Source organism: Theobroma cacao, chromosome 4 (assembly GCF_000208745.1).
Source record: "Theobroma cacao cultivar B97-61/B2 chromosome 4, Criollo_cocoa_genome_V2, whole genome shotgun sequence".
Taxonomy (NCBI): domain Eukaryota; kingdom Viridiplantae; phylum Streptophyta; class Magnoliopsida; order Malvales; family Malvaceae; genus Theobroma; species Theobroma cacao.
Genome location: NC_030853.1, coordinates 31,379,343 through 31,394,947, shown reverse-complemented (window position 1 = coordinate 31,394,947; position 15,605 = coordinate 31,379,343). Strand labels below are relative to the sequence as shown.

Genomic DNA, 15,605 nt, shown 5'->3' with positions numbered 1-15,605 from the left:
CATCCCCATTTTCAATCAAGGCTACTTAGAATATTCCAGAAACAAAATTTTTAACTCTGGAATTTAAGAGAGCCAAACACGTGTACCTTGTCTAGTTTGTAAAGGACGTGGTAGCTTTTAACCACACATTTCTTTCCAAGTTTACAGCTTCTTTGGCTCGTGAACAATCAAAAGAAGTGGGACAAGGTTCATCCTACATGAAACCAAATTGTTGGCAACTTTGTGATTTAAGAGTTTCATCCTTCACCTTGCAGATAATAATGTCAAGGAAAGTTCCATCCATAACCAGTGAAAGCTTTTCTCTCTACCCACAAACGAGACAATGTATGTGGCTGTTGTGTGGCATTGATTCATGTGGGAACGCAGAGAAATTTGGTCGAATAAAAACAAAAACTAAATCCAATAAAGGTGCTCATTTCATGGCCAAAAAGAAAGAGCCTAGCATTCTATAAGAAGAACATGCAATCTTATTACCAAGCAGCAAAAACCAATCACCCCTCTCTCCCCGGCCTCCTGTCATTGGTAACAAGATGAAAACCTCAATCTCTTCCCCACCCATCTTTTCTCTCCATCTTCTTCTTCTTCTTCTTCTTCTTCTTACAGTTTCTCTACCATCAATCCAATGTGGTGATCTGGTAGACCAAATTTGCAAGCAAACACCATTCTATGACTTGTGCATCTCTACCTTGAGATCAAACTCTAAAGGCACCGAGTCAGATGTGAAAGGCCTAGCAAGCGTGGTGGCTGACATCCTGTTGGCAAATGCAACTGACACACTGAATTACATCCGAGCGCAGATAAACCAAGCATCGGACCCGGAGGTGGAGAGAGCATTGGCCTATTGCGCAGAACTTTACATTCCAGTTGTCAAGTACAATCTTCCTCAAGCCATCGAGGCCCTGAGTAAAGGTCAGTTTGAATTTGCCAGTGATGGGTTATCTGATGCCGCTAAGGAGGCAGATGCTTGTGAAAAGAAATTTTCAGGGTCTATGACATCACCGTTAAGTGATAGAAACAAACTTCTTCATAGCCTCTCTGATGTGGCCGTAGCCATTGTCAAGATTTTGCTGAAGGGTTGATTATGAATTTTACTTGTGAGGAAAATGTTCATTTTCTGCTTGTTTTTGGTCACGCAAATCTTGTGCACTTATTTCCTGCCTGTAAATTTTATTCTGTTGGATTGGAAAGTATTGTACTTCAGGGTTCGGACAGCAGTTTCAACTTTCAAGTGCAACCATACATTTAGCATCTTTTCTTGGCGTCTTCATTCTTCTTTTTGGCCCCTTTTCCTCTTTCTTTCTTGTTCTCTCACCTCTTTCCGGGCTATTGTATGGGGTGAAATGGCTTTGGGCCTTGTCAGGTTTTAAGTCAGCCCAATGATTGGCAGACTGGAAAAAGGACTAAGCAGGAGAGTGACACACTGACAGGGTGTTGAATGCGATGGGATGGGAGGCTCCATTGCTCTAAATTGGCTTTAAATATCCAGTTATGATCTTCTGGATAATTGCATTGGTGTCTTGTATGGTTTTTTAGTCACGTTTTTGTTTTTTGGGGGGGATATTCTCTCAGGAGTCTGGAACTCCTCTGCATGATTTGAATCAATGCCAAATCTAGTGCTTTCTTTGGTTTGAAGGGCAATTAAAAATGATGATTTCAAAAGATATAGAGAGGTGGTGCCTCTTTCACTGTGGCAATTCAAACCTGTCCAACTCACAAAGATTAAACAAACATGCACACGTGAATCCACATGACATGAAGGAGTAATCCCCTTGACAGGCGGATTTCAGGACTCCAAACTGGTTTTTCACAGGCCCCCTTCACACAACTGAATTCTCCCTTCAAAATTTGAAAAATAATTCAATCAGATCAAGCTCTGACATCTGCAATGCTCGCAAACAGCATGCTATGTGTAGAAAGCAACATGATTCAGGAGGTCTCAAGACATAAATCTTATTAGCCTGGCCATCAGACAAACAAGAAAACACTTCCTACCAGAAGCGTTTCGAACTGCACAGTTAGAGAGCCAACGATCGGTGTGAAAAACAAGAAAGGTTAATGATAATAGGTTTGCTAAGACACCAAAACCAGCATTACCTAAAGCTTAAAATAGGACCTCTCTTCACTACAGACTCTGCAGAGTCCAGACTCAAAACAGATAAATATATTCTGATTCACAAGTCAACTAGAGAGTGTTGATCCCAAAAATATTTTGGAGTCAGATCATCCAACAAGAACATTGTTATTAAACTATTATTTTGAAATCACATAGTTCTCATGAATCTAGGAATTTCTTACAGCATATTTTAATGAACATGATGTATAAGAGGAAAAAAAATAACTGGCTGCATAAATCTTGCCGTGCCATCTGGGGAGAAATTTGAATTCTGAGTCTCTTTAATGGGATATCTTTATAGAGAATACATGATCCCACAACATAAGCTGACCAGGTAAAGTTGTTGTCCAGGCTAATTATTGAGACCATGGCCAAAAGCCACCAAAAATTTACACGGTAATTTAGCTCACCCCCAACTTCAAATAGCATTTACATGCACGGGATAAATTACCAGCAAACTCAAAGTGTAAAGATTGAAGGCCGTGAATGCAAAAAAGGGTCCGGCGAAATGGCTTCGAAGGGAAGGGAAGTTGTGAACCGCAAAGATTTGTATCTATAGCCACAGATAGAACCTTTGCATTCAAACAACATTTTATTTTATCCAGCAAATCTTCTCAGCTTTTCCTGATCTTCTGAACCGGCAACCTGCTCCACTAAACTGCAGAAAAGAATGCAGATAAGAAATCAGTATTGCAAGACTACCATGCCTCTGTTATCTTAATTCTTAACAACTTTAAAAACCAACAATAATATGCAAATGCAATAGAATTTTGTAGCCACTGCGATTGTTACAAACCCGGGAGACCGGGAGTCAGGTTGATTGGGAATGCTTGGAGATGGATTCCCAAAGAACTGAACTGAAATTAGACCTCCCTCCACTAGTCCTGCTGGCACAGGATATCCTTGAAGACTTGCCACTGTACCTCTGGATGACATTCCTGCAGAAAAAGAGCAAAAACAATCTCAGTCCATATTCAGAGCTCGGAAACAGAGGCTGTGTTCACTCTTAAAACTAATTTGCATAAATATTTCAACTGGCTCTTGCAGGTGTTAAACAGATATTGATGAAACTAAGAGCACCATAGTAATTAGCAAAAATAAAGTATCTTGCAAAATCAAATTCTTGCAGATCTCATTCCAATTATTAATTGAGATAGAGCCGATGGTAGTATTAAAATTGCTCCCATTTCTAGCACGTTAAAAGAACTGTTTCTTAAGATCTTAAAACGAATAGAAGTAAGCAATCACTTTTTCTTGGCTGATAAGTAAGCAACCGACTAATCACTAATTTCTCAGCTTTAAGCAACCTTAGCCTAGATAACAAATTTAAACAACACAAATATCCCACATAAGGAAAAGGTACAAAGGAATGAAAACGAAGAAACAGTGATAGAGCATCTTTTACCAGCATTCTGAAAGAATTAAGCCAGAAACAATCGGAAGGGCAAAAATCAAGTATGCTGCTAAAACATTATTAAATCTAAAGCACCATAAATAACAAATACTCCACTATCAAAACAAGCCAAGCCGAGGATTTGAATCTTTTGGGATAATTGGAGTTCGTGAAAAGATTGTACTACCCAGTAAGGAAAAATTACCTTGAAAAATAAAAACAAGACAAAAGATGATGGTAAACACCATGGCAAACATGTTGCTGTTAGAAGATGTTGCCTTAGCAGCTTTCATCTTCTTCAAAGCTTTCATCCGCTCAATTCTTGCACGCTTCAACCGGGCAAGTTCTGCTATCTCCCTAATTAACTTCTGGTCAGCCGCATCCAGTGATGGAGCTCTTGGAGGCCTAGGAGGTTTAGGAGGTTTTTTATTACTCAAGCTTTTACGTTTCTCCTTCACTGATTTCATCTCCTTAGTATCTTTACTGTCTTGTCCCTCCATATTCATGCTTGTCACCACCTGCACATTCTCCACATATACCCTACCAGAATTTGAAGCATCACCAGACAAGGATACTCTATCATCTGACCCCTCCGCGAAACTCCCTTTAACCTTAGCAAGCAACAGCTGTGCCTTCTTTTTAACACCTGAAACAGGGCTTCTACTATAATTTTCTTCTTCACTAACAGCTACTCCATTTTCAAGGTCAAGTTCGAAATCTTTATCCCTATGAGCCATCCAATCGATCACAACGCACTCCCACAATCTCAATCTACTTTTATTTGGTCAGCTTCTCCCAATGATCAAGCATCAGCCTCTGAGACCAAAATTTCAACCTGAATATCCCATGACAAAAATTGCCTCCCACAAAGATGCATTTTAAACTTTAACTTGAAGCAGCAAAGACGTCAACTTTACAACTTTAAACTCAGAAAATATCTTCAATAAATGCAATTTAACTTATCATACACGCTTGTGTCTCCTCTCAACTAAAAAGTATAATCCACCATGCATAAAAAAGCAACAATTTTTCTCTTTTCCTTTTATATTAGGCTCATTAGCCAGAACCCCCTCAATATCAAGCCTCTAAATTATAATCCCAATGAGGCAAAGATCAGACCCAGCATCCATTGACAAAATATAGAAAATTCAATCACAAAAAATCCTAAAATGACCACAAAAAAACCAAGGCAAGCTTGAATCTTTTTTCTAAAAAAAAATGAAAAATCAACAGCCTCGGAAACAGAGCAAAAGGACAAAGCTTTGAGGCATACAAAAGCAACACAAACATAAGAAAACCATTCAAACCCGGAAAATGTACCAATCAAAACCCCACATTTATCAACACCCAATAAAGTAAAAAAGCTTCCTTTATCAAAGAAATAAGTGTATATATATATAAAAAAATACCTTGGACAGAAAGCAAGAAGACCCCAGATCCGATGCACAGAAAACAAGTTAGAAACCAGGCATATGTTTTCCTTATTCCATCTACGAAAAACCATAGAATATATATACAAACAGATTGGCAAATGTATGCAATGTGGAGGTTTTAACAGCTTTGGATTCAAAAACAAAACAGAGAGAGAGAGAGAGAGGGAGAGGGTGAGGAGGGAACTTGGAAAGTACTAGATAACTGGAGATTGAACAGACAAGACACTGTTTCAAACGTAACAAACTCGAAACTTCTTTCCCCTCTAACCAAAAAAGAGAAAAAAAGGAGTCTTACTTTTATTTCTTTGGTTTCTGGTTTGGGTTTTTAAATATAAACTCGATGCTGTCATTGAACTGCACCGACACATGGCAGTTCCCATCGGCTCCTCTGTTTTCCTTTTATTTCCCTTTTGTTACCACCATGCGTTTCATTTTTCTAATTTTGTCCCCCCCCCCCCCCTCTTCTTCATTCAACTTTTTAGCTGTAATGGTGTAATTTTTATTCAGAAAATTCGACTTGGTTTCCACGTTTAACATTTTCAGCATGCTGAATCAATTGGCCATGGTTGTCTACAAAAGTGAAGAACATATAAAAAGCAATCCAAAGCAAAATCTATCAATCATTGTTGAAAATTTTTAAAACCGATCACGTGGATTTCGATAAAGTTAGTACTCAAAACATTATAAAACACAATAAACTGAATAATCGTTATCTAATAATACATAAACGATTTTCAATAACTAAATACATTCAACAATAATGAAAGATTAATGAAATATAATATTATAAGTTTGATTTAAGTTTTTGGATTTTTTTGCAAAAATAAATTGTTTTGGTCAAGAAAACATTTTCTCTTTACTCGTTCATGAACCATGAAGCTATTGTTTACTTTTTCAGGGGGACTGAAAAAGGCATATGAGATAAGATTCTAAATTGTATGATTGGCTATGAAGTAAATAAAATGCATGTTACCTGTGTTATGAATGACATTACGGTCAGCTTTGAAGGTAATAACCCAAACTTTATGGGACCTTGCTGCAAGATATCCACCTGCTAGTGATGTCACAATCCCATGGTTATCCACCATTTTTTAATATGGGGGCTTGTAATTGTATAAGCTTGTCCTCAGGGAAACAATATAAAAATCTCTTTGTAAGTGTGTAAGATTCAGATAGTCTTAGTGATCAAATTCAAACTCTAGGCAGCTGAAATTTCCAAAAGAAGCCAAGACAAAGAAAGGGGTGGGAATAAAGTTTTGATACAAATAATGCCTTTTTTATTTTTTTCAATTCATGCATCCCAGAAAAGATAAAGATGCTATATGCTGCCCAACGACAAAGGAAAATGGAAATAATGTGTTGGATTAATTGCAAGAGGGTTCAATGCTATCTAGTTGGGAAGCTTAATTTGGACCCATGCCTTAACCATTATTAGATACGATTTTTGGTGGAGTCATAGTTCTTTCAAATCTTGTCCCATTCAAAAAATATCAATTATTATTATTTCCGATATTACGAATTTTTACTTTCATAATCGAGAAACGAAAAAAAATTCAAATTCGGATATGAAAAACAAAAAACTATTCTCTTAATAGAAAGAACGAGTAATCAATGAATTAAAACTCATCAAAACTCAAAGATATTTGTTTCGAAAAGTTGATTTGTCCATTTTTCTTTAACTTTTAAGAAAATTAAAATAATAGCTAAATAAACAGAGAAAAAGGAGATGGAAAAGAGCATATAATTTGCATGGTAAGTTCAAGTCTTATGTCCTACCATGTGGGATCCTCTAATGTGTTTACTGGACAAGGACGGGTGCATGCATGCAAGTCTATGCAAGATTTGGATGGGACCATATCAGGTAGCAAGCCTACAATCCCGTTACAAGGATCTTACATATGTGACAAAAACATTATTTAGGCCTCATGGGGGTAACCTTGTTTGAGATATTAAACAACTTAAATTGTGATTAATCGATGACTTAGTGCCAATTTGTCACAACTTAATTTTCTGAAGACTATATAATCAAACCTTTTGAAAAATCGTAAAACCCAGAAGTAATATCTAATTCACGTTAAAAAATATATATATACGACAAAATAATTTATATTTGATATATTATGGATCCCATATCTAAATTAGATGAGTTGCCCTAATCCTTTTAAAGTACACGTCAACTGTGGGGGGCAACAGTTTGAGATGATTTTTATGGTGCAAGGGCACGAGGGCTTGGATCTTTTGCAATCAGCCATGGCCCATCAAAGACAAAAGCAACTACCTTATTTTTGGACTGATCAAGCCCAAGTGGGGGGGTCGGGTCACAGTGGGCACAATACCGGTGGCCCGGTGGCGCCTCCGCCATTAATCAAAATTCACCTCACCACCCAACACCAATGCTGGTTGGGTCCCCCTGGTGTCAAGGTACGAAGAATAGTCTCTGCACCAGTAATCAGATGAATCTCTCCATGGATTTAGTCCAAACGAATAATGCAAAATCAATCAAAATTTTTATTGAAATTTGTTGGTACTTAAAACTCCAAAGGTTTCATCAAGCAACATCCTGTTAAGAGCAATCGAATATTTTATTGGATAGGATTAGAGACAGATGAAATGGTATCTTCAGATGTAAAGTTGGATAATGTTTTGTGGTAAAATGAATAAGTTAAGCAGAGAGACTAGACTTTAAGAATGGCTGCACCGCTTGACGGCTTTGAAGCAAAAACATAGAGACCAAAGTCACTCCTCGATTTGTAGAATTGTTCCTGATAATGCAGAAGCAAAATGTTAAGGCTCTGGCGTCCGTGGCGTTTGAAATGTGAGCAAAAAATTACAAGCTAACAAAGGCTGTACCTTCAAATTGAGGATGAACTGGGGTACGATACTCTCTTTTACCAAGGCCACTGCACAACCACCCCATCCAGCTCCGGTAAGCCTTGCTCCTAGAGCACCGTTGTCTCGGCAGACTTTTACCAGTTCCTCCAACTCCGGGCAGCTAGTTACAGAAAACAAGGAAAGATCAGCAAATGGTAACTAGCACGCACGTGGACTTGCCATCAGTAACATTGAAAATGATTGTAACGGTAATAGTGGAAAAATTTTGTAACCATAGGACACATCAGAGTCTGGTAATATGACCAAAAAATCATTATAATGCATAAGAAAAGGCTCCACTCAGCTCTGATGAAACAATAAATGGGGTAGCAAATAAATTTTTCTAACGAGGTCATAGTGATGATCTTAGAGAGAAGTTTGAATGGCTATGCACATTCTGATGGTTGTACCTGCATTCATACAGAACACTGCAGCTGTAGTGGCTTTCATTCATAAGATCACCAAGCTTCTTGAGCTTTTCCTCCTCACTACACAATAAGTTAATAATTATAACCGTAAGTTTTCAGACAGAACAATTTAGATATTGATTTGAAAAGGAGAAAGATAAATTTTTAGCCCTTGTTAACAATCATATATTCAACTGTTGCACAAGCAAAAGAACTCCAATCAACATCAATACCGTAGGCACCAACAAAATCAGCTGACATTCAATCTTCAAGTGCATGATTATAGCTCCATTAAAACAGAGTTAAAAATCACCATAGGGAACAATTAAGGAGTAAGAATCCCTTGAAAATTTTATGAGAACTTGTGAAAGACCATAGCTAATTATAAAAAATTATAAGTCACCTGAAGCTTGATGACACGGTATCCTTGAAAGCATGAACCCGCTTGGCTTCAGAGTACACGTGAGCAGCTCTCTGGAAATTAGAATCGAGTGATAAATGAATACACCATAATATAAACAAATATACCAAAATATTTCTTGCTAATGATGACAGTTAAAAATACACAAAAATGATATCAAGACCAGTGGCAGAATCTAACAAAATTTCACACAAGGAAGAAGGCACTACCTCAGGATCACTGGTACTGGTTCCAGTAAAGAAATAACCAAGTGGGTGAAATGTGAATAATGACCCACCACAATATACAAAAGTCTAAGGAAAATACGGAAGGATATAGGTTCTAAAAATAAAAAAGACAATTTTCTTTGTGAATTTCTTGAAGCAGCTCATTGAAATTCTACTATTTAATCCTATGGATCTAACTAATTAAAATAAAGAATATGGAATATCAGTTCAAGCAATATAAAAAAAAACCTTAAATCCTAATTAATTACGATATTAGTTCAATAAAATTCCATCCAACTTCAACCAAAAGAATGTACCTGATGCAACTTGAAGTGCTTGGCTGCTTTTAGCACATCCAAAGAAGTCGGATTATCGCCCAAGATTGATGGAAGATTCTTCTCAGTGATTTTCTCAATTTCTTCAGTTGTATATGGCTCCTCCTTCAAAAATTCCTGCAGAAAAAAATTAAAATATAGTTTAACACAATAGAAGAGAGAGTAATATCATGAATATTCAAGTGTTGGCAACTGATATTTAAACATAAAACAAGAAATAAACACCATAATTCTGTGGAGGTAGAAAATTAAATAATAGAAACCTTGACAGCAAGGACAGGATCATTAGAATAACGATCACGGGCAAATTGAACACATAAGGCTTCAACATCAGAAAGTGTTTTGACTTTAGATATTGCCTCTGGTGCCTTCATTCCCAGCTTTATACCAAGCACAATCTGAAATTTCAAAAAATATGCATATTGTGAGTCTCCGTAGAAACACACGTGCCAACACACACCCTTAAGGGATTATTAACTTACAGCAGCCAATCGACATTCAACAACTCTGTTATTATAATTTATAGCAGCTGTAACAGCTTTTTGGGATTCGGCCAATGAATGAGCTATCACAAATGTTCCCCCAGCAGGGAGTTGCACATCAGTTGCACGAATAGGATTGAAATCTATTAGCTCAGCAAACCCAGTTTTGGCCATCACAGAGATTGCCTGTCATAAAGAAAAAGATAATAAGTGACAAACAATTTTCAATAATCACAAAGTAATTTGGTAGCATGATCGTGGTAGCAAAAAATAAACCTGGTCCATCCCACCAGATAGTGTTCCAATGTGCCTTTCACAATCACATGTAACTTGGGCAAGTTCTTTCTGTTAAATGCAGAGATGTTAGGAAATTAGGATTTCGGAATTTGACTTGTGATTACCTCAGTGAAAATAGCATACCTTTGGGAAATTAACATCAAAAGCAGCCATAATAGCAATTGTAGATGAGCAAACAAATGCTGCAGAGCTTGATAATCCCGAACCTAGAATAAAGAAATGTAAGCTTAAGAGTCAATTTCTTATATAAAAGAATTATTCAATTAGTTTCAATTAGCAGCAAAATCTTGATGCAAAAAATACCTGTAGGAACTGTTCCATCAACAAGAACATCAAGGCCAACTGGCACACCGACATCCACTCCTTTTGACTTGGCATATTCATAATAACCTTTATACCTACATGACCAATACTACTAGCATCACCATTTCATGGCAGCATACTATCCCAATAATTTGTAATAACTACATATATGGAGCAAAAGAATTCAATATCTCACCCACAAATGAAATAGTGGTACTTGTATACTTGTGGAAAAGGATAAATATACCAATAATTTGTAATAACTACATACACGGAGCAAAAGAATTCAATATCTCACCCACAAATGAAATAGTGGCCCCATCTATGATTTTTCAAGTCAATTTCCTGCAAAATAAACAATGTCAGGTATTTTGACACAGATTCAGAGCAATACTGTAAGCCAACAGACTCACAAAAATGGCATTTTTGCATGTTGCAGGAACCAAGGCAATCAGAAAAAGGAAGTTAAATATACAAACTCCTAAAGAAACTGTTGGCAAAGTGTAACATAAGCATGACAATAACTATAATTGGCAGAAAACAATCAAGTTACCACATGCCCGAAAAAAGAAAAGTCATAAACCTGGTTAGGATCAGCAGGATAAGTACAGGGAGTGTACTTATCATTGACATTAGCAATTCGGAGAAGCTTTTCAGCCTCCCCTTTATCATGCTTTCGGATTGCCACAATCGTGTCTTGTCGGATTGCCATTGGCAACACTGAGTATCCTTCGTAGTCAATGTGTTCTCCAATCAAGTTTACTCGCCCTGCACAGCGATTCATGATTAATCAACGAGTTCAAGAATCACCAATGTTCACAATTAAAACAGCCAAACCCAAAAAAAAAAAAACTCTAGAAGGAGAATTCTATTTTTCCGTTTCAATTAGTTGTTTTTAGTCAATACTGTTTGTCTAGTTTTCTCAAGATGTTTCTCAGCGACCAAACAGAAAATTATCCAAAACGTAGTTCCAATTTAACAATTACTAAACATGCAAAACGCAAATATCAATGAGAGATTTAAATTCAATTTCTCGCTTACTTCTTAACCAACCAAAAACAGAGAAAAAATCAGACCTGGAGATCGAGCGAATAAATCGGGAGGGTGACCGAAGACTTCCAGAAACTTGGACTTCAATTTATTGAATCGAAGCTGAGCTTCTTCCAGCTGAGATCCTTCGCCGTACACCGGTTCCAATGAAGAGTAAATCGGAATCGGAAGCTCTTCGTGCTTCGCCATTGCTCTCTGTCTCTCTTTCTTGATCACCGCAGCAGTTTTAATTGAGCAGCTTTTGACTTTGGATTAAGCTCTTCAAGGAGTCCTCCCTTTTTTAAATTCTTCTTTTTATCTTATTTATTTATTTACCACTAAATTAAAAAATAATTTTCCTTTTTTGTGATGCAATAGAATATTTTATTTCCTGTTTTGCTTTTACGTGGCTCTCTCTCTGCTACTTTCATGTTACGTGGCGGATATCTGTTTCTTTAGAGAAAAAAGGAATAAAGCTTGGATATATGCGAGAATCGAGAGGACTGCCCGTGATTTCTGATTGGTAATTACGGCTAAGGTAAATATTGTTAGAGATGTAATAAAAAAATACTTTCTTTGTTTTGAAATATTTTTTCTATAAAAATTAAGACAAAAAATTTAAATTTTATATAAGTCGCGTTCAAATTTAAATTTTTTTTATAACATTAATGTTCAATACTTTTTAATTAAACAAATAAATTTGTAATATATAAAAAGTAAGAATATTAAGTTTTTAGAAAAAAAAATATTTTCAAACATTTCAAATAAAATATAAATAAATAAAATAGGACAAGGAGGTAAAAAAAGAGTTTTTCAACATTCTCAATTGTTTTAAAAAGAATATTCTTTTGGTTCCTAAATATATATTAATTTTTTTATTTTCATGAAAATTAAAAAATTAACTTTTATGTGTTTGATATTAAAATTTGATTTTTTTACAATAAGATATTCAATGCTTTTTAATATGAAGAATTAAAAATTATGAAAAAAAAATTTATAATAAAAAATTAAGATTATTGAGTTTTTTTAAAAAATTATTTTATTTTAAGATATCTCTTTAAAGAAAAATATATTAAAGAAAAGCACAATATTTTAAAAAACTTAATGAACTATTAAAAAAATTCAAATAAATTTTTATTATTTTATTACATGTAATCAATTTTTTATATTTTTATTTTATGTTACTAGTTGAGATGATAACCAGTCACGAGTCCCAACTTTATGTTAAGAGTCAAAATTTAAACTCAACTTTGTATAGTCTTAAACTTTAAAAAATAATTTAAATTAATTTATAAATCACGAATTCATATTTTCAATTCAAAAAACACATTTGATAAGTGGTGAAAAAATCATATTTATATACTTAAGACTCATCTTATCTCTTAGAGATGTTAGATTCATGACATTCTACACTCAATTGTGTAACGCCTTTCTTGCATTGGTTCTTTACTCGTAGGGCATTGTATTAATTATTTACTTGTAGATGATAGGAACTCTTATACTAATTTAAGTCTACTTCGATTCTTATATATTTCATGAAAATTCCACATTAATGAAGATCCGAATTTGCTATAATACCAAATGTCACGAGTTAAAACTTAAGCTCAACCTTTATTAAATGTCACGTGTCAAAACTTAAGTTTAATATCGTGTGATTTTAAATTCTGAAAATAGAGTTTAAGTAAATCTATAAATCACGAGTCAATGTTTTCAACCAAGCCTCTATATCACGAGTCTATGTTCTCAATCTAAAAGATATACCTAAAGTGATGAAATACCTATATTTATATACCCAAAATACACTTTATTTAATATCCATAATACAAGGAAAGTAAAAAAAAAAATCAAATTTAAAATAGACTGTGCTAAAAGTAATATATATATGTGAAAACATTTCATAATTACAAGACAACACTTGTATTTATATGGTCATATTGTCTAGGCAATTATCATAATGTATGATGTTGATAGAAATTATTAGTATTTGTAGTACACAATTTGTTAAAAGAAATTTTCCCTAAAAAGTGATTTTTTTATTTCATTATATATATATTTTAGAAGTTTTAAGTTGAGTGAGGATCTAAAACATATATTTTTTATTATATAGTATTTCGACATTATAAAAAAAAAGAAACACATCATCATTTTAATGCATGAAAACAATAGGAGAATAGTTTGATGAGTCCACTCTCCAACGAATTAAATTTGGCAAATAAATATTTGAGTTAAATGTGTGTAATCAAAAGACATCTCAGCCATTTTGATAAATCATTTTCTATGTATACCGTGAAAAAAAATACTCATGCAATATTTATCAAAAAAGACAATAAAATTGGATCTATTATTTTAAATAAAGTGATTATTTTGAACATTATCCTCATTAGTAATATATAAATTCTATATTGTAAGCTAATTACCTGCTTAGCCTATTATAGTATGTTTATAAGTTTGGTTTCAAAATGGTTAAAAATAATTAGTAGTACTAAGTTTAATTAAGTAAAAATATTATTTTTATCGAATCTCGAATTTGTAATTTTCCTCATTATTAGTTAAGATAGCGACATGTGATTTTGCTTATGATATATATAATTAAATGAAAGATAATTAGATACTTTCGTTGTTTGAAAGAATAAAAAATATTTATTTTTAATTTAACGTAAAATGATCATAAACAAAAAAAATTATAAAAACAAATTTAGCAGGCCATGTTTTGCTCCTGTTTTTTACCGATTTCCACCCAATCTTTATCCTGGTCTCTTGCCTGCACGTACGACCTACACCCTTCTAAAACCCTGACCAGAAACCATAAACCAAACCCATTTTCGAGAGCCTGAAAACTGTCCGCAAATCAACCATGAACGGCGACCACATTTCCATCTTACCCCATATCAACCCGAACCCAGAAAGGTTCAGAACTTTCACAGTGAATTTCTTCTCAGAAACCATTACCACCACAGTAACCGCCACTCCCTCTGTTGTCCGCAAATGGATCTTCAGAGTCCTCAGTCTCCACCGTTTCCACCGCGACACACTAGTCGTCGGCCTTGGGGTCCAATGGACCCCTACCGTTTCCAGAGACCGTGCTCCAGCAGCCACTCTCCAGCTTTGCGTTGGACGCCAATGCCTCATCTTCCAACTCCTGCATGCAACTCACGTGCCCCAAGCTCTCCGCCGCTTCCTGGCTGATCCTCGTGCTACTTTCGTCGGCGTTTGGAACTACCATGATGAGGACATGCTGATGAGGTCGAATCATATGCTTACCGTTATGAGGATCGTTGATGCTCGTGATGTTGCTGCTGACAGATGCGGGTTGAGTAAGCAGTTGTCTATGGAGACGTTGGCTGGGGTACTTTTGGGTGCTCGTGGGGTTAGGAAGCCTAGAGAGGTTGGGGCTAGTGATTGGGATGCTTATTGGCTTTCTCCAGAGCAGGTCCAGTATGCTTGTGTTGATGCTTTTGTCAGCTCTGAATTGGGAAAGGCATTGAATGTTTGGAATTGGGAGAACTGAGGAGTGAAGGTTTAGGTGTCATTGCTTCACTGGCTGGTTAGAATGGGTTTTGTTTTTCAGGATTATATATGCTTAAAACACGTTTACTTTTGTTCCATGGATATGGATTTTATATGCTAATGCCGTACAGTTTGAAACTTATGTGATAGTGATCTCTTGGTGGCTGCTAAAATGTTTAGTTCCTTTATATCTGATAAAATGTTGCTGCCTTGGAATGCCATTAAGTTTTGTTGTGTGATTGATCATTTTGCTAAAGTCTCTGTTCCATCCGTCCTAGAGAAATTTGTGTTTCTGTGGTGCAAGTGAACTGATAATCATGGAGATTAATTCTTCTTTCGGGCATGGGTCTATGGTGTTGAATTGTAATTAAGTGGTTTGATGCTAGGTATAGATCTTTTTCCTGGCTTTCAACTAACCCCAGTTTCTTTTCTTGTTAAAAGAACAAAAAAGGAGTTATATTAAATAGCCCTCCTCTTTGAACTGTTTTTCCATCTTGGGTTTTGTTGAGAGAGCTGAGTTTTGATCCTTCTTCTTTACATAGTATGACATTAATAGTGCCTTGCTTGAGATAGACCTTAGTGTTTATGCATCAAGTGTGTTTAACCAAAGCTTGTATCGAGGAGGTTAAGGGGTAGCTGTAGCATTATAAACAGCTTGTTCATTGGTGAACTTGCTTTATCCCAACTGGTGCTTAGAGCTTCTTCTTGTTTTAAATTCGTGGTTAGAACTTGCACCTCTATTATATCTACTTGTGATGCTCCTGGTGTGTGCTTATTTTACTTCTTCTGTGATAGCTCAAGTTAATCA

General features: G+C 35.5%; 4 protein-coding genes across 4 annotated transcripts; 2 read left to right on the top strand and 2 right to left on the bottom strand.

Moving 5' to 3' along the window:
- LOC18603690 (cell wall / vacuolar inhibitor of fructosidase 1) lies at positions 100-1,251 on the top strand. The gene has a single exon (XM_018120053.1). It carries the CDS (start codon positions 531-533, stop codon positions 1,077-1,079), a length of 549 nt encoding a protein of 182 aa, XP_017975542.1. The 5' UTR covers positions 100-530; the 3' UTR covers positions 1,080-1,251.
- On the bottom strand, positions 2,206-5,249 carry LOC18603689. The gene is made up of 4 exons (XM_007035791.2): positions 4,916-5,249; positions 3,712-4,322; positions 2,910-3,051; positions 2,206-2,771 (listed from the first exon to the last, which is right to left on the bottom strand). The coding sequence occupies exons 2-4, from the start codon at positions 4,241-4,243 to the stop codon at positions 2,711-2,713; spliced, it is 735 nt and encodes a 244-aa protein (XP_007035853.2). The 5' UTR covers positions 4,244-4,322; positions 4,916-5,249; the 3' UTR covers positions 2,206-2,710.
- On the bottom strand, positions 7,425-11,584 carry LOC18603687 (galactokinase). The gene is made up of 13 exons (XM_007035788.2): positions 11,338-11,584; positions 10,845-11,029; positions 10,560-10,606; positions 10,262-10,356; positions 10,082-10,164; positions 9,938-10,006; positions 9,662-9,847; positions 9,443-9,577; positions 9,162-9,296; positions 8,621-8,691; positions 8,221-8,298; positions 7,790-7,931; positions 7,425-7,701 (listed from the first exon to the last, which is right to left on the bottom strand). The coding sequence occupies exons 1-13, from the start codon at positions 11,498-11,500 to the stop codon at positions 7,615-7,617; spliced, it is 1,476 nt and encodes a 491-aa protein (XP_007035850.1). The 5' UTR covers positions 11,501-11,584; the 3' UTR covers positions 7,425-7,614.
- LOC18603686 (Werner syndrome ATP-dependent helicase homolog) lies at positions 14,145-14,935 on the top strand. The gene has a single exon (XM_007035787.2). It carries the CDS (start codon positions 14,145-14,147, stop codon positions 14,796-14,798), a length of 654 nt encoding a protein of 217 aa, XP_007035849.2. The 3' UTR covers positions 14,799-14,935.

Coding starts and splice junctions, on each gene's coding strand:
- LOC18603687 (XM_007035788.2), bottom strand. CDS start 11,500: ATGGCGAAGCACGAAGAGCTTCCGATTCCGATTTACTCTTCATTGGAA. Junction 10,607..10,844: donor ATCCTGCTGATCCTAACCAG/GTTTATGACTTT, acceptor TTTATTTTGCAG/GAAATTGACTTGAAAAATCA. Junction 9,578..9,661: donor TTGAATGTCGATTGGCTGCT/GTAAGTTAATAA, acceptor TTGAAATTTCAG/ATTGTGCTTGGTATAAAGCT.
- LOC18603689 (XM_007035791.2), bottom strand. CDS start 4,243: ATGGCTCATAGGGATAAAGATTTCGAACTTGACCTTGAAAATGGAGTA. Junction 3,052..3,711: donor TCTTGTTTTTATTTTTCAAG/GTAATTTTTCCT, acceptor CTTTTTCTGCAG/GAATGTCATCCAGAGGTACA. Junction 2,772..2,909: donor CCTGACTCCCGGTCTCCCGG/GTTTGTAACAAT, acceptor TCTTTTCTGCAG/TTTAGTGGAGCAGGTTGCCG.
- LOC18603690 (XM_018120053.1), top strand. CDS start 531: ATGAAAACCTCAATCTCTTCCCCACCCATCTTTTCTCTCCATCTTCTT.
- LOC18603686 (XM_007035787.2), top strand. CDS start 14,145: ATGAACGGCGACCACATTTCCATCTTACCCCATATCAACCCGAACCCA.